Source organism: Chelonoidis abingdonii, chromosome 3, assembly GCF_003597395.2.
Source record: "Chelonoidis abingdonii isolate Lonesome George chromosome 3, CheloAbing_2.0, whole genome shotgun sequence".
NCBI classification, from domain to species: Eukaryota; Metazoa; Chordata; order Testudines; family Testudinidae; genus Chelonoidis; species Chelonoidis abingdonii.
In genome coordinates, this window is record NC_133771.1 from 160367337 (window position 1) to 160394224 (window position 26888).

The 26888-nt window shown below is 46.2% G+C and overlaps 1 protein-coding gene across 4 annotated transcripts in view; it reads right to left on the minus strand.

Annotated features, from left to right (window-relative positions):
- Window positions 1–26410, minus strand: part of LOC116830622 (uncharacterized) — a 77254-nt gene extending 50844 nt beyond the window's left edge. For 3 of the 4 annotated variants that reach the window (XM_032790213.2, XM_032790212.2, XM_032790214.2), the window contains exons 1-3: window positions 25757–26410; window positions 7501–7579; window positions 3247–3737 (exon numbers count right to left, since the gene is read on the minus strand). In XM_032790213.2, coding sequence (XP_032646104.1) covers window positions 3247–3737; window positions 7501–7579; window positions 25757–25861 — 675 coding nt within the window. In that variant the 5' untranslated portion in view covers window positions 25862–26410. Of the gene's footprint in view, window positions 1–137; window positions 625–3246; window positions 3738–7500; window positions 7580–25756 lie in introns of those variants that run through there. The other variant, XM_032790215.2, reaches the window with a different exon arrangement.
- Between the last annotated feature and the right edge of the window lie 478 nt (window positions 26411–26888).

The following is a 26888-nucleotide window of genomic DNA, read 5'->3' on the forward strand; positions in this document are numbered from 1 at the left end:
ACTGGAGTCAGGTGCTCTAATTGGCCACAGCTGTTCTAGTTAATCTAAAGCCAACCTTCCTCCCTTGGCAGGGAATAAGGCCCCCTGCTAACACTCTTATGCTGCCCTCTGGCCATGCTGTATCACAATGCTCAGTAATAGTCAGTGCAAGATCCAGTGATTTATATGTCTTGATCCTGCTCAGATACAACATTGTGAAATCAGGAGCAAAGGCATTTAAGTCAATAGTTACACCTGAGTAAAACCCACACGAGTCAGTGAAGAAGTACACTCAAGAGTCCAAAAACTTGAGAAATGGATCCAACATTGTCTGACTTACAGAACTACATTTATTCCTACAACGAGACTTAAAAAAAATACTGGGCTACCAACAATCTCTGCCTCTGAATAACTGAATGTTGTGGGTGAACCTAAGACCTGGAAATAGTAGATATAACTCCACTGAAGTCAGTCAATTTGAATCTGGCTCTCTATAGTGCAATGAACTGGCTAGTGTGGCTGTGTCTCCTCCGCCCTCTTAATGGATGAAAATCAGGACTGGTCAACAGTGTCGCACAGAGTCAATAAGGCTAATGGAGCCTTTACCTCAAACAAGAAGTCCTAGCTGGCCACGGATCTGAAATTCTAGAGAGGAGAAGAGGGATGGACTGATGATGCAACTGGAGAGATCTTCACATGAAGTCAAGCAATGTACAGAGTTACTACCTCTACCTCAGCAGCAACCATGCTTCCATTTACCCTTTGCTTGCAATGGTTCCGTCTCAAGTCATAAGAACATAAGAACGGCTGTACCGGGTCAGACCAAAGGTCCATCTAGCCCAGTATCTGTCTACCGACAGTGGCCAATGCCAGGTGCTTCAAAGAGAATGAACAGAACGGGACAATTGATTGAGTGATCTCATCGCCCGTCATCCAGTTCCAGTATCTGATAGTCAGAGTTAGGCACATCAAGCGGTTGCATCCTTTACCATCTTGGCTGCTAGCCATTGATTGACCTATCCTCTATGATTTCTAATTCTTTTTTTAACCTAGTTATACTTTTGGCTTTCACAACATCCCCTGGCAACAAGTTCCACAGGTTGACTGGGTGTTGTGTGAAGTACTTCTTTTGTTTGTTTTTAAACTGCTGCCTATTAACTTCATTGGGGGACCCCTGGTTCCTGTGTTATGTGAAGGGGTAAACAAAACTTCCTTATTCACTTTCTCTACACCATTCATGATTTTATAAACCTCGATCACATCCCCCCTTAGTTATCTCTTTTCTAAACTGAATAGACTCAGACTTCTTAATCTTTCCTCGTATGGAAGCTGTTTCATATCCTTAAACATTTTTGTTGCCCTTCTTGGTACCTTTTCCATTTCTAATATAACTTTTCTGAGATGGGGTGACCAGAATTGCATGCAGTATTCAAGATGCGGGCCTATCATGGATTTATACAGTGACATTATATTTACTGTCTTGTTATCTATCCCTTTCCTAATGGTTCCTAACATTCTATTAGCTTTTTTGACAGCTGCTGCACATTGAGTGGATATTTTCAAAGAACTATCCACAGTGACTGCAAAATCTCTTCTTTGAGTGGTATCAGCTAATTTAGACCCCATCATTTTGTATGTATAGTTATGTTTTCCAATATGCATTACTTTGCATTTATTAACATCAAATTTCATCTACCATTTTGTTGCACAGTGAGTTTTGTGAAACCCCTTTGTAATGCTTCATAGTCTGCTTTTGACTTAACTATCTTGAGTGATTTTGTATCATCTGCAAAGTTTGCCATCTCACTGTTTACCCCTTTTTCCAGATCATTTATGAATATGTTGAACAACACAGTACAGACCGGGGGGTACACCGCTATTTACACCTCTCTCCATTCTGAAAACTGACCACTTATTCCTACTCTTTGTTTCCTGTCTTTCAACCAGTTACTGATCCATCAGAAAACCTTCCTTTCTATCCTATAACTGCTTACTTTGCTTAAAAGCCTTTGGTGAGGGACCTTGTGAAAGGTTTTCTGAAAATCCAAGCATGGTATATCCACTGGATCACCCTTGTCCACATGATTGTTGACCCCCTCAGAAAATTCTATTAGACTGATGACGCATGATTTCCCTTTAGAAAAAACATGTTGACTCTTCCCCAACCAAATCCTGTTCATCTATGTGTCTGATAATTCTGTTCTTTACTGTAGTTTCAACCAATTTGACTAGTACTGAAGTTAGGCTTATCAGCCTGTAATTGCCAGGATCGCTTCTGGAGCCATTTTTAAAAATTGGCATCATATCCTCCAATCATCTGGTACAGAAGGTGATTTAAGTGATAGGTTACATACTACAGTTAGTATTTCTTCAATTTCATATCTGAGTTCCTTCAGAATTCTTGGGTGAACACCATCTTGTCCTGGTGACATTACTGTTTAATTTATCAATTTGTTCCAAAAATCTTCTCCACTTACACATTAATCTGGGACAGTTCCTCAGATTTGTCACTTAAAAAGATGGCTCAGTTATAGATATCTCCCTCACATCCTCTGCAGTGAAGACCAATGCAAAGAATTTATTTAGCTTCTCTGCAATGGCCTTGTCTTCCTTAAGTGCTCCTTTAGCATCCTAATCATCCAGTGGCCCCACTGGTTGTTTGGCAGGCTTCCTGCTTCTGATGTACTTAAAAAAAAATTGCTTAGTTTTTGAGTCTTTTGCTAGTTGCTTTGCAAATTCTTTTCTCGCCTGCCTAATTATGTTTACACTTGACTTGCCAAAGTTTATGCTCCTTTCTATTTTCCTCAGTAGGATTTGACTTCCAATTTTTAAAGGATGCCTTTTTGCACCTAACCACTTCCTTTACTCTTTTGTTTAGCCATGGTAGCATTTTTGGTCTTCTTACTGTTCTTTTTAATTTGGGGCATACAGTTAATGTGAGCCTCTATTATGGTGTTTTTTAAAAGTTTCCATAAAGCTAGCATGCATTTCACTCTTGTGACTGTTCCTTTTAATTTCCATGTAACTAGCCTCCTCAGTTTGTGTAGTTCCCCCTTCTGAAGTTAGATGCTGCTGTGATGGTGTTCTTTGATGTTTCCCTCCCGCCCTCACAAGGATATAAACATAATTATATTATGGTCGCTATTACCAAGCGGGGTTCAGTTCTAATTACCCATAGGACCAGATCCCCGTGCTCAATTGAAGACTAAATCAAGCATTGCCTCTCTCCTGTGAATTGCTGACTTTTCCTGTGTGAAGCTGACTTACCTGCTGCATTTTTTCCAGGTCAAGGCTGGGTCTGCTGACCTTGTCCCCGTAGCCTTGCCGGTGTCTCTTACAAGGCATGACTTGCTCAAAGCCGGCCCCAACGCTTGTGAATATCAGAGGCCTGGAGGCTGGGTTCCGCGCCAGGGGCTGGAGTCTCTTAGGAGGGGAGGCACTGAACAGCACTGGGCTGGGGCTAGCATGCAGACCATCAGCTTGTTCCACCACGGGCCGGAAGGACATGCCACACAAGTTCTTCACTTCCTCGTCACTGGAGGATGTGTTGTTGCTGTCACCACAGCAAGAAAGCCTGCTGACCTGAGACCACTTCCGCTTCTCGGTGGCAAACTCTCGGTTGATGCGCTCCAACTCCTCTTCCGAGCTGTGGCGATCCAGGCTAGCATGGAAAAGGGTCCGGACCTTACAGCATTGATTCTCCTGGTTCTGGAGCTGATTGGTCGCAAGAGGGGTCAGTGTGCAATTCCGTCTTCTCTCTGAGGGAAGGAGGAGAAATGTGAGTGGTAGGACAGGTGTGAATCAAACCTGCTATACAATCAGGCCTATTAGCTTCTGATCACTCCTCCTTGCTCCTCCAAATAACCACTTCAATTGCTCATTAGCATATAGCTGGAAGTCCACAGATTGCAGCTCAACTTTAAGCTGGCTCACTGGACCCCAGCCGGAGAACCACCAGTTGGACGCAGACTGTACTGCAAGTATATTGACACACCAGTTATTTCAGCACCTGAATCTATTAAAAAGCTGGGTCCCTATATAATGTGCTGGCTTTGTGTGTGTGACCAAGTGGATGATGTTGCCTTCTAGTGATTGACTCTGTGAGACGATATGGGACTTACAAGTAGTGTTATTTAAAGGAATTCTCCTGAGACTCTAACGGCTGAAGCAATGTTTTTGAGCTATGTGTGTGCTACCAACTCCCCTCCAATTATTAAAGTTGCTGAACACTTCATTATAAGATCTGTTTTCAGTTGCTTATAACTTTGCCAAACATTAACCATTTCGCTAAAATTTTCCATACCAGGCGTCTACCTCAGGCTGAATGTTTCTGGAAAACTTCAGCCAGAATGGGTTAACTGGTTTCCAAGAACAAGGCTAGGGAAAAACATTTGTTTTGCCAGCGTTAAAAAAATTCTGCTGACCTTTTCTTAGAGAAGCTCTAATGCCCTCGCCAAGCAGGGAGTTAAAATTTGGCATAGGGAGCCCTTTATATCAGGGATGTGCCTTTTGCCATCCCCATAAAAATCCACCCAAATTTGGCTCTCCAAAAATATCAATTCACAGAAGCTCAGCAGAGGCTTGCTAGAGTTTTGCAGCTAAATTCTCCAACAATTCCATTGCACTGGGCCTACTCCAGTTTGGGGCTGAGCAAGACTTCCCTTGCACTTGTGGACCATGTCCTGGAGCTGAGAGCGCTCAATGATCCCCTGCTGGGTCCAGACAGGGTGGAGATGGAAGCTGCTTGTTCAAATGCAGAGGGGCCAAGAGCCAGACCTCAGAGGTGGGTAGCAGAAAGGAGTAAAGACAAGGAGTCTGGGAGAAGTGGAGACTGGGACTATTTGGGCAAGAAGACTGGGAACTGCTGGGAGAAGAAACTGGGAATGGTTAGGCAAGAAGACTGATACAGGGAACTGGCAGAAGGAAAAGAGTGGGGAAGGAGATGGGATGTGGGACAGGAATCTGGAGGGATGAGACTAAGACTTGCTGGACAAGCAGACTTGGACAGGGATGAGAAGCTTGAGGAGTGGAGAGAGGGATTGGCTAAGTGAGGAGAATGGGGTGAGACAAGGAGCCAGAGCAGGGAAGAGACAGGATTGGGACAGGTTGGAGTGTATGGGGTAGAAGGGGTCAAGTTTGGGAGGAAATGGACAGAAGAGTCTGGAATCCCCTCTAGAGCTTGGAATGGAACCCAAGATGAACCCTCTTCTGTCAGCAAATACCTATGAAACCCATCGGCCATGTGTGTCTCATCCCCAAGTAGTGCTGGTCCACAGAGAGGACGGCAACCTGCTGCTGCTACCCGTTACTTTGTCAGCTCATGTGGCAGTGGTCTCACTGGTGGATCTCAAGGTTCCACCCTGCTGCTGACCCACATGGGTGTCAATCTGATGCCACGTGATGGAATTTCTGTTTTCTCCATTTCTTTTTAGAAAACCTATGAAATGGTACCCCCAGAACAAACTAAATTAAAAGAACCATATGAAGGGTTGCAAAGTCATGCTCTCAAAAGTCAGTAAGCACCCAGATGTAAGGTTGCCTGTGTTTCTTTAAGTCAGCCCCCTCAGTGTCTGCATTATGAGATGGTCTCAATTACATGAGTGTACACTATTTTTTCCACAGGACCCTGCATCATTTACTGCACAGGGTGGACCATGCTCTGGAGATGAATCATGGTTGTGTAGTGAAGGAGGAGACTGCGGCCTGTACAACTCCTGCCTCGTATGTGGAGTGCAAGAGTGGCTAAAAGTCACTCCAACAGAATGAGGTGCGTAGTGAGTGAGGCAGGGGAAGGAGAAGGAGTGAACGCATGATGTAGGCAGTCGAACGCTGCTCTAGAAAATTGGATTCTATCTTTGCTTTTGCCATAGAATTCCTGTGTGGCGCTGAGCAAACCACTTCAACCAAACTTTCCACAGGCGGCCATGAATTCTCTGTTCCTCATTTTCTGGGTGCCTGACTTGAAAACCTGGAATCTGATCTGCAGAAGCGAGCGCTCATCCCAATGGGAGCTGTGCTTTGGACACAAAAAGTGCTAAACAATGATAAAAAGTTCTCTAAAAAAATCAAGTATTATGTATCTCAAATGAGGCACAGGTGTGTTGAGAAAATAAATTAATTAATCTCTCTGAAGCACTCTGATACGGTAGTGATGAGAACCACAGAAAAACCCAGGAGGAGATGAATCACTGTGTCTTCACAGCAGGGTTTGAATGGTGTGCAGTAAATAAACAACACTCAACAATGACGAGAAAACAAAATATTGATGAGCTCTCATTCAGCGAGCATTGTACATTCTGGGTTCTCAGTGAGCCACGGGTCCTGTGGAAGAAAAACAGTATGTGCTCATGTAATTAAAAACTCTCTCATAATGCATACCCCCAAGGGGACTGACTTAAGGTAGCACAGGAAACCTTACTTCTAGCACTTTCTAACTTCTGAGAGCTAGACTTGGCAACATTAATCATGTTCTTTTAATGTCGTTTTGGGTGGGTAACTTATTATATAAAAACTAGGCTTGCAATCTGAAACTTACGAAGAGAAAGCATTGTCCAGTAGATAGGGCTCTGGACTGGAAGCCAGAAGACTGGGTTCTAAGCTCTGCCATTGAGCTGCCCAGAGACCTTCTCCTCCCTGAGCTACTGTTTCCCTGCCCATTAACAGGAGGTCAATATACTTAGGGCTTCTCTCCACAGGGACACTCAACTGAATTAACTAAAGGTGTGAAGTTAAAGTGCATGAACCCCACTACCTGGATGGCCCCATTCAGAAGTAAAGAGTAATTAGTTCACTTTATCTTCACTCCTTTTAGAGGAGGATTAAGGACTTTGTCTACACTTGAAATCCTACCGTGGCACAGCTGCACCACTGCAACTGCACCACTATGCACTTCAGTGCGGACACTACCAGCGCCGATGGGAGAGGTTCTCCCATCGCTGTCATTATTCCACCTCCTCAAGAGGCAGTAGCTAGGTCCCTGTGAAGACAAGCCTTTAGTGAACAGCTTAGAGAACTGTGGCCTTGGTCCTGCAAACACCTGCACAGTTTCATTGATGTGAGTAGTCCCACTGACTTCAAGGCTGCTCTGACTTACTGCAGGGCTATGCATGGTCTCAGAATATGTGGGTTCAAGACTGGCTTAAAGCCACTTGAATAGAATAACTGAAATTAGTCCCATTGTGTACTTGTACACTGGCAGGGACCTGTTCCTGTACAGGGAGCTTAAGAAGGATCTTTTCTATTGATACCCTTGTGAGCTGTTGTTTACAACCCCTGCTGATTCCAGCAGCCCCATAGGGCTTCCCGAGCAAAGGTTGTCAAGCTAAGGAGGATGTGCATGGAGATGGGAGCGTACACAAAGCGTCCACTAGGGAGATGCGGGCAGGACAGTAGAACTGGCTGTGGTACAGGAGGGATAATATGAACTGGAAGGCAGGTCTCTTTCAGGCCAGAGGTGCAAGGCAAAATGCACTTCCACCATGGCAGCCTTGATTTATGCTCTTGACTCCCTTGTCCCTTTACCTCTGTCGATCTGAGCAAGCTCCTGGTTCTCTCCCTCAGAGTCGTCGCTGTCCTCCTCATCACTTGGGGGGTAGGAGATCTAGGCGACAAGTCAGAAACAGAAGGTTTCATTGTTGGTATTAAACATCTGATGCCCCCTGCACCTCTGCTGCCCACACCCACTTCCCCAACCACTCCCACTCAAATCCTGCAGCCACCTACCACCATGAACCACACTCACCCTGCCACCACGCAGACACCCAGCATAAACATCCTCCTCCCCAACCTCAAACTTCACCCCCACGTACCTAGCTACGAAACCCAGTACAAACGCACACTGCCTGCTTCCACGTCACCTCCCCAACCTGTCCCCGTAACACAGTGGTTCTCAAACTTTTGTATTGGTGACCCCTTTCAAACATCAAGCCTCTGAGTGTGACCCCCCTTATGAACTAAAAACTCTCTTTTTTATATTTAACACTATTATAAATGCTGGAGTGAAGTGTGGTTTGGGGTGGAGGCTGACAGCTCACGACCCCCATGTAATAACCTTGTGACCCCCAGTTTGAGAACCCATGCCATAACACAAACACATCTCCTCCTCCCAATCTCTCCAAACACACACACTTTGTAACCACACAACCTGTCTCCACATCCACCCCACATGTATGCCCACTTCCCCAACTCCTCCCCACCATGCTGCCACCAACTCCCCCCCACCCCACCCCGCTAACACACACATATCCTGTCAACAACCACACCATCCTACAACTGTGCACAGCGGCGCAGTTGGCCCTACACCAGTCACCTACCGTGTGCACCCACCCGCTCCTTCTAGGAACACACGAACCACCGAAGAACATACACGCCCTGCCACGCTTTCTGGAAGAGTCCAGTGCAATTTACCAGCGATGGCACAAATTAGATCCTATAGAAATGGAATAGGACTGTCTAGAATTTACTTCCAAAAGCCTACAGAATATGACAGAAAGAGACTCCTTCTATAGGCCTTTTAGAACCAGCCCCCAAAATTTCATAACAAATTAAATCCTATAGGACAGATGAAAAAGATCTTCAGAAAGGTTCTCATTTGCTATTATGCTCTATAGGACTCTTCCATGAAGGACCTTACACATGGCCATGCAACATATACACCTTCTTCTCCAAAGCCAAAACACCCACAATGCCCCTTTCCTACAGGCACACATGCCATGCGACCACACACCCACAAACACACATGGTCTGCCACCACTCAACCCCACCTACACCCCACCAATAGACTTTCCCCATTAGCAGTGACTTGATTTAGCAGCCACTTTGACTGGGGCCAAACCTTCCAGGTATATTTGGAATAGACATTTCATGTTGCTGACAATTTCAGATATACCTGGATTTGGCCAACCAATGCGCCTGAACCAAAACCCCATATCCAAGCACCCACTAACATGGGGCCTCTGGGATTGTTTGGAATTTTTTAATCTAAATTTGGTAGCTGGCCCCTATGTCTGAGACGGACTAAAGCAGAGCCCTGGATCAAATTGCTGCACCTTGGGTCCAGTTCTAGACAGAACACATCTGACATGCTGTTGAACATACCACAGCTAGCTAGGTAAAACACACCTACTGTGTTGCCCAATGTGCTGATACACCAATGGATACTGTGCCTGCAATGCTGCTGAATGTGGCACACATAGGAATTACCATCGTGCTCAGACCTGATATCCCCATATCCCATCTCTGCTAGTGGCCAGCACCAGATGCTTCAGAAGAAGATGCAAGAATCCCAAGAAAGCCCATATAATGGGCAATTTTGGAATAAACTACCGATAGAGGAGTTTACTTTGTAACCCCAGGCAATTAGTGGTTAACCAAAGCATACAGTTTTCCACCCTCTATACATTTTTAATCCTACCTAAAATAATTGTGCATGGTCCTATTATTCATCTAATTATCAAAAGCTTTTTCTGAATCCTCCTAGGCTCTTGGCCCACAACAGCATCCTGTGGCAATGAGTCTCACAGGTTAATTATTACACAGTTATGTATAGGAGAGGGGAAAAAACATATTTCCTTTCAAAGTTTTTAATAGGCTGCCTTTTAAATTGCATGGTGACCCAGGTAGAATGCACACATGATGTTGGTACACATCCATCTTCTCATACTCCACTGGTCCCCAGGAAACGTCACTGGAGTCACACAGCGCAGCAGGTGCACGCAGGGACTAGCAGTACAGGAGAAAATTCACTTCACTGGGGCCATATGTGGAAAAAACAAATAAGAGGAGTGGAGAAGGTCTACTCTCACTCACTCATGCCCGTCACCCCAATCGGGGTATGGGCCGCCAACCACAGATCTCCAGAGTCTTCTATCCTGGGCCATTCGCTCTAGCTGGTTCCAGGTATAGCCCATTTTTTTGCTATCAGCCTGAAGGTCGCGTCGCCAGGTGTTTCTTGGACGGCCGGTTGGATAGGACATACACTATGCAAGCAGCCAACTAACATCACCAGACAGGCACTGCGGTGGAACCCCCAAGGCAAGCGGAAAAGAGAAGGTCTACAGCTGGCACCAAACACAGGCACAGCATCTGTATCAACCCAGCCACCATCCTGCAGTCTGATGTAAGTGGACATTGTCAAATCTTCCCTACATCCCTTCACATTTGCATCTCATCCTCCTGCATTTGCAATGCCCTGCTAGAAACTGGAAAATATTTTCCTTCCTGGATGGTTTGACAATTTCCCACTACTACTTGTCAAACCATGACAGTGGGAACTGGATTTTCCTGACCTCAGCATGCTGCTGAAGTCAATGCAGTTGCTTGTTTCTCCACAGCAGCTAAGATTACATTGTGCGTGTGTGAGTGCACACACACACAATTTAATAAGGACATTTAGCGCCAAGGAGAAGTGCCAAGTTAACAGCCATGGAGTATGAAGTCCTCCATTTGTCCACAGGGCTAGTACAATATGTAGCTATTATTTGTATTAGAGCAGTGACCAGAGGCTCCAACTGAGACTGAAGCCCATTGTGGGACTTGCTATGCAAACACACAGTGGGCTTCTCTTCAATCAGAGTTAACTCAACTTGTAACTTGATTGCTGCCCCTAACTTGAGTTCTCTCCACACACACTGAACTCAGGTGTAGTTGCTGTTAACTCAAGCTGGCTAGCCTAGCAGGGGGGATAGGCTAAAACTTGTCAGCTGCTAACATGACCACTTTGCAGTATGGAAGCAGGTTAGCTCATCGAGCATCGCTAGTCCTCCAATGCCTTCCCACAATGTCCCATGTGCCCAGAAAGGGCAGACAAGTTCTCAAACAATTCCCTGGAAAAGAATACACAGAGCAGCTCAGCTTACTAAGCAGTGCTAAGAAGCATGGAACATGTAGGGTTGCCAACTTTGGTTGGAGGAATTCCTGGCGGTTTCATCACATGACATTACCTTTAATTAAAGATTAATCTTTAATTCCTGGAGACTTCAGGACAATCCTTGAGGGCTGGCAACCCTAGGGACATGCCCTCAAAAGTCTCAGCATGCTACATACCACAGCAGCTGGAGTGTCATTTCACGTTGTGACTTCTCTCATTCAAACTGAGCAATTCCAGTGAAGATAACTGGAGTTAACACTTCAGTGAAGGCATGCCCAGCAAGAGACAGTCCCTGCCCCAAAGAGCGTACTCTGTGCCTTTAACGATGATGAGAATGGAAAAACTGAGCCTGTGGCAGTAATACCACGGGAGTGCCCATAAGTGCTCCCATACTCTGGTATGGCGAGCAGTGTGATAGAAATGCCAGCATGGATAGATGCGGTTCTACCATCCGTATAACTATTTATCTTACTGAGACAAAGAGGTTTTTAGCACTAGCCATGAGACAACAAGCTATGCTCCGTTCTACCTCACATGGCGTTCACAAAACCACCAAGTGAGGGCTAATTCCAGAATCACAGCAATTAGAGATGGAAAATACTTACTAAGTCATCCTATCTCTCCCCAGCACTTCCCTGGGGAGGCCATTCCTCCATCCATCAGCTCTTACCCGTAGAACATTTCACCTGATACTCATCCTCGACTTTTCCTCTGTTCAATTACATCCCAATACTCTATAGTTAGACCCCTAGAGGCCACACTCAAGAGTTACTTTTCCTCTTTTGGTCTTTCCACCTTACAAATATCTGCAAACAACTATCATGCATCTCCATAGTTGTTATTTAGCCTGTATTTTAGTTCTTTTAATCTCATTTTATTAGTAAACCTCTCCACATCTTAAATCTTAGTTAGGCTTAAAAAAAAAAAAAAAAAAAAAAAAGAGTGCAGATGAAAGGTGCCAGACAGACAGCCCTGGAAACTGAAGTCCTCCATTCATCTCCAGAAGTGATACTGTACAGGCAGAAGCAGCACGGAAGCTTCCCCTGCACGATACCCAAGAAATGTGCCTCAACCCTGACAGATGGGTTGCTTTCATGGTAGACCGAATATTTTTCCACACATTGCAAAATTAGCCAATGGAACTTACTGCCACAAGATATTGCCAAGGCCAAGAGATTATCAAAATTCAAAAAAAAAAATAAGGGCTGGACATTTATATGGATAAGAATTTCCAGTATGTTAGTAAAATTTAAACATTCATTTTGGAAGGATATAAACATTCATGTTTCAGTGCATAAGCAACCTCTGAAGTGGAAAACAGATTCTCTTCCCTAGCTTCTCCTGACCTTTACCCATAATATCCTGCTCTCTTAGGTGTTCCCAACATCAGCCTCATGCCTCCATCCTCCACTGAATGACCCATGCTTTATATTAGCCTCAAATTTGCCTCTGGCCAAACAATCCTTCATGCTAAATGACAGCATCCATCAATGAGTTGTCTGCATCACAAACATAGGATTGGTGATGGAAAAGCTCATACATGCCAAAAAGGCCAACTAGCTCCCCCTTCATTCACTGCATAAGAAATGGTGTTTGCATCTGGGTGTGAAACTAGCAGGAATGGGGAAGTCTCCAGTTCACACATGTGTCCCCAAGCTACAGGTCAGGGACGGAGCACAAGTGTCAAATGTGCATATAATGTCTGCGTGCACGTGAATGGCAGTTCATTGGTGCACATGTGCGAGAACGCAAGTCGTATGTCTGGAAGTGTTTCTGGGTGCAAGTATAGATGTGTAGCTGTTGTGTGTGCACAGGAGCATCAGGGAGTGAGAGAGCAAAGGTATGTGCTTTGGTGTGTCTGCACAAGTGTTTGAACGGGTGGTTGTGTTCGTCTCTTTGTGCTAGCAAGCATGCGTCTCTGAGTGCAAGCGTGCGTGTGACAACATTGCTGTGCATGCGTGACTGCGTTCAGGACAGAGAGGCTGGAAACGTATGCGAGTGCACAATGCACACGTGTGTTGAAATACAGATCGGCTCCTGCTGTTTCCAGGACTCACTATGACACACACATCGTCTCAGTGGGAAGCTGGGGCTATATAAATACCTTTATGAAACAAACCATCCTCGCGGCTGGAAGGGCAGGGGATGAACTACAAATCATCCTCAATCTCGCTCATTCACTCTCCCCCTTCAAGCTGGAAAACTCCTGCCTTTCCTCAAGCAGCAGCTTGTTCCATCCAAACTGGTGACACTAAGTGTCTAAGGCAGCTGGGTTCACTATAGATGCTCCTTTTGGACCCCTGGCCTACAATCCTGGATTGCACTATGAATGTGTGTAGGCCCTGGGACCTCACCCCGGACACACCTAGGCCACTTCTGGAACGCTGGCTTCCTAGGATAGTTACCGCTGTGCTTCAGACTGCAGAGCTCCTTGCTGCACAGGCGTAGCTCAGCCCTGGCTCTCCAGAGATCACCTCAGCCACTACTAAAAGAAGGCCCAGATCACGTGAGCCCTATAGAGAGGCTTAACTGTGAAGTCTCTATGGTTGCAGTGGGCAAAGACAAACCTGTCTGACAGAGACAGGGGCCTCAGTCCTGCTGCTGATTACATTGCTAGGAAGAACTTATTCCTGCCCCCTCTCCCTGGGATTTCAGGCAAGGGGCTTGGGTCAGTTCTCACGTCATTCAAAATGGTTTGCCCAACCGTTCTGCGGTGCCTCCAGCAGACACTACAGTAATAGGCATCCTACAAACCCCACAGACAGACTGGGCCCCTGGTGCTGGCTCGCCTCCTTCCCCACTGCTAGGCTGAATTGAGAGACAGTTACAATTTGCTAAATACTTTCCCAGTATTATTTTTCCAGCTAAGCAGTGGCTGTAGTTGCCACTGGGACATTACAGGCTCATGAATGGGAGGAGACAGTTAGTGTGATCGCAAATGGGAGGGGAAAGTGTCCACAAGAGCGGGGTGACCGGCTGCATTCCATCTTGAGAGATAGGCCGGGCACACAGAAGGGTACCCATGGCGAGATGGAGCGAGGGGTGAAAGGTACAGCCATTCTGGAGCCATAAAGCCTTCAGATTCCTCCTGTCCTGCTGGGCATTTCCTGCTCTGCATGGTGAATGCTGCTGAATACCACCAAGGTCCTGCAGGCAAAGACAAAGCCTGCCCTTCCTGCCAGGCAGCAGAATGATATGGGTCCAGTATTGTAGGGTTCCTATGCCCCGGAACGCACCAACCTTAGAGGTGACTAGTGAATTTCCAGGTGGTCATGGGCAGTGGCGTTGTCTCCTCAAACCAACCATATATTGTTAGCCTCAAAGGCTGGTAGATGCAGCGTTCAGGAGGCAGGAGGGAGGGGGGAGAAGCGAGGACTCAGAGCGCAGCCTTCCCCCTCCCTCCTGTCCGCAGCAATCAGCTGGTTTGCGGCATTCGGGAGGCAGGGGAGGGAGGGGGAGTCTGCAAACCAAGTCCTCGCCCCCCCTCCCTCCTGAATGCTGCAAGCCAGCTGATTGCCATGGGCAGGAGGCGGGGGGAGGAAGGGAAAGGCACTGATCTGCAGAGTCTGCCAGTGGGCGGGAGGTGCTGTGGCGGGGGGGTATAAGGGAGCTGATGGGGGGCTGCCAGCTGTGGACAAAGCAAGCAGCCAAACAACGTTACAGTGAAGCATTGCACAACTTTAAACGGAGAATGTTCTGTAATTGAGCAGGGACGTAAGATCAAAACAACATTAAGCGAGAGGACATTAAGTGGGGAGTTACTGTATTTGTGCTGAGCAGAGATCATTTGGCAAAAGGCCAGTTCAGTTGATGGTTTTCAATGACTCCCCAGAACCTCCTGGGCCCCTCAGTCAGACAATCACAGCCAAACAGTACTTGGCTCAAACTGTGTAATTGATAACGGTGCTTCTGACCCACCCCACCCCCTTCCCAAGAGATCCAGCCAAGGCGCCTGCTGTCCCCGAGAGAGGTGTCGTTAGCTGACGAGAAGCTCCCTCCGTTGGGAGATCTCACTTGACAATAATCTCTACTCAACCAGGTGGAATCGCATTAACCACACACACACACACACACGACAGTATTACAGTCAAGCTGGAAAATGCATTGTAAGGGGCAGCGCAGATGTTTCAGGCAACTCAGATAAATCCCTGTTTAACCCTTTCAGGCCCAGCGGATCTAAGTGCCCCTTCCCCTAGCGATTTACATCAGGTCTCTTGCGTTTCACCATCAAGAGAGTCAAGAATGTAGGACTTCTTGTTCAGGATCAGACCTTGGGTCCAGGGCCGTCCTTAGCCATAGGCAGATCAGGCAGCCGCCTAGGGCACCACTAGGTCTGGGGGCACTGCTCTCCCAGACAGACTGGAAGCAGCGGAGCATGTGACAGCAGGGCTGCTGGGTCCTAGAGAGAGCCGAATGCAGCACAGTCTGAGGGAGGGGATTGGCTGCTGGGGTCTCTGGGAAGGGGTGAGGGAAGGAACTCACCTGTGAGTGTGACTCTTTCCCCCGGTGTGAAGTTAGGCAGGCTCGGCGGCTCTGGCAGTATCCTTTGTTGTCCCCCATAACATCCATTCTTCTTTCCCCTGCCCCACGGAGCACCCTACCTTTCTCCCTCCTCCCACGGAGCACTCCTCTCTCTCCCCTCCCCTCCTTGGCTGCCTGCTGAAGAATGACAGTGAAAGTAACTCACTTCCTTGGCAGGCAGCCAGGATTGGAATGGTCACACAGGTCTGGGCTGGGGATAGCCAGATAGCATGTGCAAAAAATCAGGACAGGGGGTTGGGGTAGGGTGAGCAGATGTCCCACTTTTATAGGGACAGTCCCAATTTTGGGATCTTTTTCTTATATAGGCTCTGGTCCCTATATAAGACAAAGCCCCAAATATCGGGACTGGCCCTATAAAATCAGGACATCTAGATCTGGTCACCCTAGTTGGGGAGCACATCTCTTCCCTGGGCGGAGCTGCACAGGGCAGGATGAGCTGCTGTGGCTCCGTGGGTGCCCCCCGAGATCAGATGCTGTGCTAACTTCACCATGGTCCGTTGGGCTGGCGGAGTTGCCTATTGGCGTGTGATCAGACCTGAGGGTTTGCTGCTGCTGTTGCCACTCTGCACCCTAAGAGGTGGATTTTGGGGTCCTGCAGTTTTCCACCTATCTCCTCCTCTACTTCAGCTGTTGGACCAGCAGGCTGGGGGGTGAGCCAAGCACGAAAGCAGTGCTGTGTTACCATTTAGATTGTCATTTAACAAATTTGTTTGCCAAAAATGTTTGCTAACAATCCTGAATTCAATTTCAATATAAAAAAAAAATCAATATCATAGCCAAATACAGAAAATTAAGTTGTTGACAATTATTTTTGACAAGTTTGGTATGGGGAAGGGAGTGGGGCCAGGTTTATTATCAGAAAAACAAAACAAGTTGACTGACTTTCCTATAGCCCTGTTACTGCTAAATAGAGCCCTCCAACACGTGAAATGGCTCATCTCTTTACCTAGTGTATAGAGGCAGGAGTTCCCCATTAACAGCCCCCACGCAACCCCTGTTCATCTAAATTGGAAGTGTCATGAACCCCCTCTAAAAATGAATATTTTCAGGGATTTAATTAAATTTCCTTCAGCTGTGATAGGAGCCCCACTGCCCCACACCACTCTTCCTGGGGCCAGGGCTGGGTTCGGCCGCCGGTTCCCCACTTGACGGAGGCAGGGCTCAGTCTGCAGCCCCCAACTGCCCAGCGCCCACTCTTACTGTTACTTCGCGGCCAGCCACCGCACGAGAAAGAAGCACTGGATGTTCAGCCTGCCAGCTCCCTTGCCCAAATGCCCGCGCCCGCTCTCCATGCTCGAGGTGTCTTGCCCGCAACGGGTCCCACCTGCTGTCTCCCATATAGCCCGGGGTTCCTCCTGGCCCGCCATTAGTGAAATTTTTCTGCATCCCTTGTAAACGTTCTTGCGCTAAACCCAAGGGTTCGCAAACCCCAAGTTTGGGGAACACTATTGTATAGAACAGTGGTTGCACACCTATGGGCACACTGCAAAGTGCATGCCAGCTGAATTTTTGATGCCTGGGGTCCCGGCTGCTGCCCCATTGCCACTGGGGTCCCCCGGCCACCGGCCCACCATACCCCGCTGCTGGCCTGGAACCCCAGAACACCCAGGCTGGCAGTGGCTAACCGGCTGGCGGCTTGAGACCCTGGCTGACCACTCAACCCACTGTCGGCCTTGGGTTCCATCACTCAGCTCGGTCGCAGGCTGAGTGGGCACTAAATTCAAACAAAATAGAAAACAAGAGGCAACTAATGACAAAGTGCGAAGAACCTAGAGAGCACTCCTGAGCACCGTTGATAGTTTGATTAATATGACTGACACTGTATAGAATTGAGTTACACTGTCATTCATGTTCAATGCACAAAATCATGTGATGGACATTGCACAGTTTATTCATACCAGCAAACTTGTTGTATATATATTCCTAGTTGACATTGCCAACTCGTATTCTACTGACATTCCTGTAGCAGAGCATCAGACGAGAGAACAGATTCTCAAATCTAAACTCATTAAAAACTATCTCTCCGCTCTACAATAGTCAGGACACACTTGATCGGTCTTGCTATTTTTGGCATTGAAACAAATACATCACTTTGTCTTTGTCATACGATGACATTATTACTGATTTTGCAGCCCCAAAAGCCAGAAAGATTGCTTTTAATTAAAAACAAATCCTTGTTTCAATACCCCTTCATAGAAATTTCCAATAATATGTTGACAAATTAAAAAAAATTGTATTATTTACACCATTCTGTCAAATCAGAATTTTTTCATAGTGCTACTTCTTTAGTGCTAGTCCATCAGCATTACAGTGGCTTCACTACGTTAAACCGGTTTTAATAACATGCGTGTGGCAAGTTTTCCAATACTGTAAGCTTATGTTTGTGTTGCTCAGATCAAGTCAGGCACAGGGGCACCAGTTTAATAATCCTGCCTACGGCACCATAAATCCTAAGGACAGCCCTGCTTGGCTCCACCTGTTCAAACGTCTCCAGAGTAAAACTCAGAGCTTGTTAGCCACACAGCTGTCCAGTTTTGGTGCCCACAAGCTCAGATCACATAAGATGCTGCTGGCAAAAATCAGGACCATCCAGAAATCTGAGGTGACCCTATGTACTTTGGATCCCTTCCAACCAGGCAGCAGATTTTCCCCAGGGTCTCCCATTTGGAAGAATTTGACCTTGCAGCACAAGAATCAGCCAGCACGGTTTCTTCCCCATCACACGCATGATCTGGTCCAGTGGTAACAGGCCAGCATAACCTAGCCTCTGCATGGTTACATCCCAATGTTGCATTGCAATCCAGTGATGCCCCAAACAGAAACTGTGGGATTGCTTTTATCCTTGCAGGTTAGCCTTATCCAATTCAAGATGAGTAGCAACCCTGCCAGCCAACCTGGTGGCCAATGCAATACAATGTGCATTGAGCTGGAGTCCTAGGGTCATCTTCTCGTTCACTCAGGCTAGCAGAAGGCAGGGAAAGCTCTGGCAGTGGGGAAAAAATTGCCTAGTCTCTGGAAGAGAGGAGGCAAAAAGAGTGGGAGGGAGCTGCATTGCTCTACAGCGACCCCTGCAGGCTGATTGGGGAATGCCATGGACAGGTTTCCCAAGAGAGAACTATCCAATCTGAACCAGCTGAAGTGGCCTCTGTTAGCCAAAAATATACCCATAGAAACTGTTGATCTCTCAGTCTGTCAGCTGGGCTCCCTCTCTCCCTAGCGTACACACATCTGGCAGCAGCACAGCCCCCTAAAAGCCACTGGCCACGGTGCCAACAGCAATATTAATTCTTAGTTGCCACACTGTCTTCTTTATCTCCTCCAAATAATGAAGCTGACTTTAGATGGTCGCCTGAGACAAACACGTTGTTTTGTATGTAATAGGTGAAAGGGCAAAGGAGGATTTCTTTTCCCCCCAGCTCAACTGCAGACCTTTTCCCACCAAATTGCAGTATCTGGCTAGCAGGCTGGCACTCCTATATCGAGAGGAAATTCCTCATTCAAAGGTTTCCTCTTCCACCTCATGCCTGTGTATGCAACTGCAAGTTATGACCTCCAACACAGATAAGAGAAATCATCACTCAGACAAACCCACTCTAGCCTGAAAATGACAGAGATGCCAAACTTGCTCTGGGACTTTTAAGGATGGAAAAAAAAAATAAGGAGGAACCAGGAAGGTTGCTTGGACCAGTGGCGAGGGCCAAACGTGCAAAGCCAAACACAGATAGAGGGCATTGGGTGGCATCTTGAACACTTGTGGTGCATTTTAGACACACTTCTATGCGTGTTTGCTGCTGCCTGACATCTGGGAAGGGAACCCAGCTCAAAATGAACCACAAACCAGAGCAAATGGACCAATCTGTTTTCACTGAAATTCAAAAAGTAAATGAACAGTGATACAATGAGGGTAAAGTATATTAGGATTTTTTTAATTTTTAGGTTCAATAAACTCAGGGATTAGTATACATAGGGACAAACCCTGAGGTCCCTTCTTGACCCACAGCTCAGGACATTTCTTTTTTAAAACTACAGGTTAGATCTTTATCAGCTATAAATCAGTGTTGCTCCACTGGCTTCTCACGTTACACAAGCCTCATACTGTGTGATATTTTTCTTAAATCCTCAGCTTTGGAAGTTACGAGATTATATGAAAATCTCAGCTTTCAGGTGTTCATTTTTTTTTAAGTTTCTCGCCCTCATGACGGAGGAGAAAAGATGGCAAAAGTTCAAAACCCAGAAGCACCCCCAAATTTGTTCAAGGTCTCATGATTTCTAAGCCAATCTCATAACTTTTCGCAACCTCCTGAGTCATGATTTTGAATGGTTGTGGGTTGGCAATACTGCTATATAGATCAACTAAGGATCTCATTTTAACTTGATGGTGTTATTTTAAGCCCCAGTTCCACCAGGTACTTAAGCATATGCTTAACTTTAAGCACCTTCACAGTTCATTTAAAATCAGTAGGTGTACTTACACACTTAAATTAGGCACATTGCTTAAAAGTACCTCATTAAACTGGGTCCTTAGTTACTTCTTGACTCCCCAATAAGACTGAAACTAACCAAAATAGCATAAAACTACAAACAGTGATGAGGAAAGGAAAATGTCGTCAGTTCAGATTTTAAAACGGAGCCTGACGATCTTCAGGGAATGAATTCTTTGTGAGGGAAGAGCTAAACAGGCATGAGCAGCAAGCAGAAAGGGATGGGGGAATAGCCTCCTAAGGAGAGAGGGATGAAAATAAATTCCATTGAGCAAGACTTTCATCAGCTGAATGTGCAATCTGGTAGGAGGCCAGTGGAGAGATGGAGCACACAACTGCAGCAGCAGCAGAAAAATCAGAAAGCCAATATTCTGCCCTGACGAATAATAATCATGAGCACTTATGCAGAGCTTTGTAAGGGAACCCATTCAGCATTAGTAATGAGCTAGATGATAAATACTATTTTCCTCATCTTACAGATGGGGAAACAGAGAGAGAGAGGGGCCATATTGAGACCCGGTAAATGGCCAGAGAGGTTAAGTGGCATGCCATGGCAATACAGAGTAGTGAGTCAGAGCAGGGTCAGAAGTCCCTGTCTGCCAGTCCTATGTTCAGCCCACTCAACCAGTGGTTCTCCACCTTTTTCACCCAGGACTCAAAATCCGTCTATGGCTTCTTGCTGGGACCCATCAAAACCCCAGAGGTCACAGCAGAATCCCATAGCTGATTCTGGAGGCAGATGCCAGGGGGAAATAATTGAAGGAGTGAGTGCGCTGATGAAGTGACTTCTCTACTGACTAGACCATATTGCTGTATGCACTGAGCAGCCATGAGAGGCTGTTCTCTGTTACAATGAGACTCAGATGATAACAGCATTTGCCTTCCTTTCATGGGCTAAAATGTAGACACCCTTCTCATTCACCTAACCAGAAAATGGTGCTTCACGCCAGTACAGAATTAGTATTCCAGATACAGAGTTATTTCAATAATATTTCTGAATTAAAATAATGTTTATATATGGAGATTACCTATCTCATAGAACTGGAAGGGACCCAGTCCCCTGCCTTCACTAGCAGGACCAGGTACTGATTCTGCCCCAGATACCTAAGTGCTCCCCTCACGGGCTGGGCTCACAACCCTGGGTTTAGCAGGTCAATGCTCAAACCACTGAGCTATCCCTGCCCCCATAACAATTAAGGTGTTGATGTTACAGTAATTCAACAATTACTGTGTTGTCAAACATTCACTGCTGTCATGGTGTGAATAAAAAGTAATTGGCTAGAACGTGTGATGGATGCATCAAAGCTATTAATTTTGTGCACCTTGGGCTAGGTATTTCAATCTATCATTGATTATTTGCATTGCAGTAGCAGGTAGGCACACCACTCAAGGCCCTAGTTTGACAGACATTGTATGGACATGCAATGAACACACAGTCCCTGTCCCAAAAAGCTTGAAATCTAGGCTTAAAAACTCAACTCGTAAATTGCATCAATTACATATGCATGCAGTGAGGCAAACAGTTAATTGTGGATGGAAAAAAAATGCATCCGTGTGATTTGTGAGAGTAAAAAAAGTGCTAGAGTTGCACATGCAAACTCATTTGACACAATTAGCCATTTTGCTCTTATCGCTGTGTATTTTTGCACGCTTTGTTACCTGTATCTTATTTATCCCATGTACCTAGGCCTAGTTCTTCCAGAAGTGATCTCCAATGCAGCCAGCCCAAAACTGGAGTGTGATGGTTCTCTGCATATCCAGGACTGTGAGTCACCTTATCTTCTGCTTCTAGCGAGTGGTAGGCTTACCCTTACCGTGGTAACTGGGTATTAGCTCCCTAATACCACCAGCTTATTAACAGTTCAAACACTCTCCCCTGGGCCAAGCCAGCCCAGCCTTTGCCCTGCAGATTAACAAGAAGTGCACCCCAGTCGCTGCGTATCTTTGAAGCATTTCCCTGTGGCTCCCAGCCCCGACACTGGGAGCTACACACAATCCCAGATCCTTTGTCCCCCAGTTTATTAGGTTTCCCTTAAACCATCACTCGTAATAATATACAGCGGTTTATTTAAGAAAGCATAGCGATTCCCCTAGAAACAAGAGAGAGTGATGGAAACAAATGGTTACAATACAAAACAAAATCAGAAAACACAAACTAGCTCCTATACGTATTAATAGTTACCTTTCCTATCTAATACACTAGGCTTTCCCTCCAAACTTCAGACTGTTGCAGAGCAGGCTGGTTTCACAGGAACCAGGATCCAAACATACATGAAAACACCCCAGCTCAACAAGATGTCTCCTCAGTGAATGGATCCAGAGTGCCTCTCCTCCCTCTGTGTTATATTGGAACACTCATTTGTCTCTATTCATAGGCAGGGCAATCCCCTTGTCTGTTGTACTGGTCCTTTTTTACCTCCAAGTGGCTTTGACTGTTTGCAGTTGCCATTGATTGTTCTGGGATGGAGCAATGGTAGACCTGGCATTACCTCACCAGCTAACTAGGGAGGACTGGCAACTCCCTCCTGCATGAACAAGACGTCACCGAGTAATATCATTCCCTGATGATGCCTTTTAACCTTAAGACCGAGGGCAAAAACTTCAATATAATTACATTATTCCTTGCATACCACATGTAACAGTATGATTATGAATGTTGCTAAGTTGCAAGTTTTCAACAGAGATCTTACATGTTACTCTTTATGGATAAAATACCTGTAAGCAACGTACTTGATGTAGTGAGTTTGTCAGGTCTGAGACAAGAGTTGTTATCAAAGAACAGGGGATCATATGCCAGTGTGTCACGTGGGGGTACAAATAACTGCACTCATTGGGATGTCTAACTACCTGCTTCAGCGGTTCAGTTCTGGAGGGCTGGTTGAGGCCCAGCTAAAAAGCAGGAGCATGGAGGAGTATGGTTCTCTCTTATTCCCTCACTTGGAAAATTTCAACAGAATGCTGCTCACAAATTTAAACTCCCTTTCTCATTCCCCTAAACACCCTCCTCACCCTTACAGAGTCTGTTCTACAGCTGCCTGTTGTCACAGAAGATGGATCCCAAACTGTAAAATTCAGATCTGGCTTTGCCTCTAGATTTCTAACACTCCACCAAGCTTTGGAAGGTTTTGTGTTTCAAGTTGGTCCTCCTCTGTAGCAAATATGATCAGATGACAGAGGCAACAGGTGAAGCTGTATGGGACGGCTCAGTATAAGAAATGTATGGCCACATGGGTAAAGACACCACCATTAGTAGGAACAGAACCCAGGGCCTCCAGCAGTGATAGCACAAGCAGCCCCTGCATGAGCTAGAGTAGTAATTCCATCAGCTGCTATGATAGCAGGTTCTTATTCTCAATGAGGCCAGCCACTAAAGGAACATGACCAAACACACTAAGCCCATTTATTCCATGCAGTACCATTAGTTAGATCCACAAAATGTTCAGGGGCTCTATTCTGAGAAGCATCCAAAAGTTTGAGTGCCTATTTAAAAATCTTTCTGAACTTCTTGAGTCTGCAAAATTGGACTAGAAATCCACTGAAGAATAGTATCAGTAGCAAGATTTCAATACTGCCTGCTTCCAGTAGCGCTAGAAACGTAAGAATAGTCTGTTCCATAGTATTAGGAACTTCCAGCAAGCATGTGAAGTGCAGAAGCGCATGACAACGTGGGTGGAATCAGCTAACCAGATTTTTAAAAATAAATAAATAAATAAAAAGCTTAGAAATTGCTCGGTTTGGGTTTTGGCTGGAGGTCAGATCTTATTTTATCCAAAGTGATTCACTCATCCTTAATCTGACAACCACAGACCTGATCTTACTCTCATTAATGGCAAAACTCCCACTGACTTCACTGCCTGCAGAACTGGCCCCTTTAGACTTTCAGAACAGCCTTGGGCAAGTAATTGTAACCCAAGAATACATGCATCACGCATGCAGCCAGATGTGCAAATTGGGAAGCTGAGAAGACGCTGACATGTTCTCCAAGAATGTGGAGCTCTGAGGGCCCGTTTGTGACCAGCTGCTCCTAGAGTGTGTAAGGGAGAGGATGGGGGGGGTTCAGACAGCCCCCAGACACCAGGCACAACTCTCCAAAGCACAGGTACTCCACATGTCCCTGGTGGTACCTTCCCCAAGTCAACAGCCGTTAGAAGATCTGGCCAGACACACAAGGGATAGTATTGTGTACTCCATGAAGTAGTGAGGAAGGGATGCTGGTCTGAGGTAAAACCTCACCCAGAGCTCCCCATAGTGGTTCAGCTCCACATTGTCCCCAGTGGCCATTAAGGCATGTTTGAGCCCAGAGTGCGGAAACTCTGGCTTCGTGCCCACGCACGTTTGTGCCAGTCATTGTACGAGCAATTCTGGCAGGTTGCAATGACACTTGCACAGGCCTAAGTGTCAGGCTTTGGAGACACTGAGATCTGAAGACTGTATCAATAGGCCTTCAAAAATGCAACTCACTTGTTCGTGCCGCAGAACCGCAGAACCTTGACACTTGTGTGAATAAAATGGATGATGCTTATAGCGCCGGTTTCTGTGGATGCATATGTGCATCCTGAAAGTCTATGAGGCCCTGTTGGTTCTCAGTGTCTCATCTTCAGCCCCAGAAATCTTTCAGGTTTCAGAATTCAAGATTCAGAAAGAAAATTAAAACAAAAGGTGGCGAGAGCCACACAAGGCCCAAAGAAATAGCCCTGCGCACTGCCCACACACAAAGCGTGTTCTACATGGGATCGATCTGCCACAATCTAAAATAATGTCCCTATTGCCTCCAAACAACTCCCTCTCCTCTCCTCTCCTCTCCTCTCTCAAAAACAACAGAATCTACAATCCAAACTGGAAGAAGTGAACCGGACATAGAACATGGAGGAAATATCAGCCCCATTTCTCAAAAAGTTGCCACCAATGTAGCCAGAGCAACTGTGCAGGAGCACAGATGCATACTACAATCTGCTCCTGTGTAATGCATACAAAAGACTCCACTGGAGACCGCTGCATAGCACCCCCACCCCCCAAACCAGGCACTAAAGGCTGCTACTTTTCCCTGGTCCCTTCTTTGATTTGGGGCCAGATTCTGCTCTCACTGACACAAATGCAAATCCAGTGAAACTCCACTGATTTCAGTGGGATTACTCCAGATTCACCCCCCAGTGTCCTGAACCAGAACCTGGCACTTTGTGTATTCCTCTCACCCTGGCTCCATTTTTATTTCACAACATATGGTTGATAAATTCCTCCTTGCCATTTGCAGAGGGGGCTTGGATATACATTGGCCTGAGTTTGCAGTCCCTAGCTTTCCAGTACAAACTAAACATGGATATACGCAAGGTACAGAAAGCCTTAGGTCAGTGAAGTGAACCAGGCTGCAAACTCCAGGTCTGATTCTGGCCTTCAGATCCAGGAGAGAATGAATTGCAAAAATATTGAAGAGAATGGAGCTCAGACTAGTTATGTTTACACAGTACCTACCACAATGGAGCTCCAACCTGGCTGAGATCTCTAGGTGCTACTGCAACATCAAAAAGGTGTGATTTTAGATACATATATAGATATAGATATACACACACACACATCCCTCGGCTCTCAAACATGCACCTTATTAAAAATATTACTATGCTAAAAGACCAATATATATGTTTCTCCACCACACACGCATTCTATATTATATCCTGCCTTGGCAAAAAGGCAGGCCTGCATTCAAAGGAATAGGTCTTAATAACATTAACGCAGTACAGGCCAATTCCAACCCTGACTGGCACTCTGAGCAGGGTGAAAGGCAACTGACCCTGGACACAGAATGCTGAAAGTTAATAGCTTTATTATCCCTCTTATTAATTAGCTGCACCATGCCAAAAAGAAAAAAAGACATGCTGGGAGTTTTTCTTACCTTTAGCTGGAAAGGCTGGATCTCATTCAAACTCTGGTCCCTGAGCTTTTTGGTTAGGATCTTCAGCATGGTATAAATCCAGAGAGCGTAGAAAGGGTTAAGCATGCACACCCGCACACATCTACATCTGCTGAGCTGTTGCTGCTGCAGCTTTGCTTGGAGGCACTCGGAATAGCTTGCATTCAAGCAGCCCCCCAGGTACACAGACCTCCTAAAGGCGACCAAGCGTCAGTTACCCTGATTTCAGCACTGCCCCTCCCCTTCCTCCTCCACCACCACTCTCTGTCTTTTGGCCCTCACTTAAAAAAAATCCCTTTTCAACACTTAAAAAAAATTAAACTTCCCTTCTTTCTACAGGCTGCAGAAGGAGTGAAGGTACCAGCTGGCAGGGCTCTGCAAGGGACAGGAGACATTTGGTGGAATATGTTTTTATTAAGAAATGGAAAAGCTGTTTAGCAGAAGCCCTGGGCTCTGCTCATGGTAATGGTCTAATATGCCATTTCTCTCTCTCCTTGATGCCTGCTGCTCCAAACAGGCATCCTCCCTCCCTCTCTCTCTTTCTCTGTCGCTCCCCTCTTCGCTCTCTTCCCCCCCTCATCCACGCTCCCTCACACACACACTGACTCTCTGTTTCTCTCAGTCTCTGTGTCTTCCAGCAATGTGAAACTTGTAACAAACAGAACACCCAGCCAAGGCTCCCATTGGCCAGCCAAGGAGGACTGTGTCAATTTCAGTGGGCAGGGCTTCCATTTAAAGGGAAATCGAAGGGGGCAGCGAGCCACCCCATCCCCCAAACCACTGTGTGGGTCCTGGAGTGGCAAGATAACAGGTCTCCCTCTCTCCCCTCCACACACACGCTATAAACCTTGGAAGGAGAATTTCTACAGGGGGGTTTCAAGAGAGACAATCAAGGTGGGTTTCTCCTAGCATTGCCCTCCTCTCACACACAATCTGATCCTGCTATACAAGATCATATTGCTGCCTGTGTTGTTCTGTGGCAACAACTGATAAACGGGGGGAGCTGAAATCCAGGAAGCCCATCAGCTCCCTGAACCCCCTTAATGCACACAGAATGTCTGGCTTTCCTTTTGTAGCAGGGCCTATTCGGGGAGTAGGGAGATTAGAACTACAA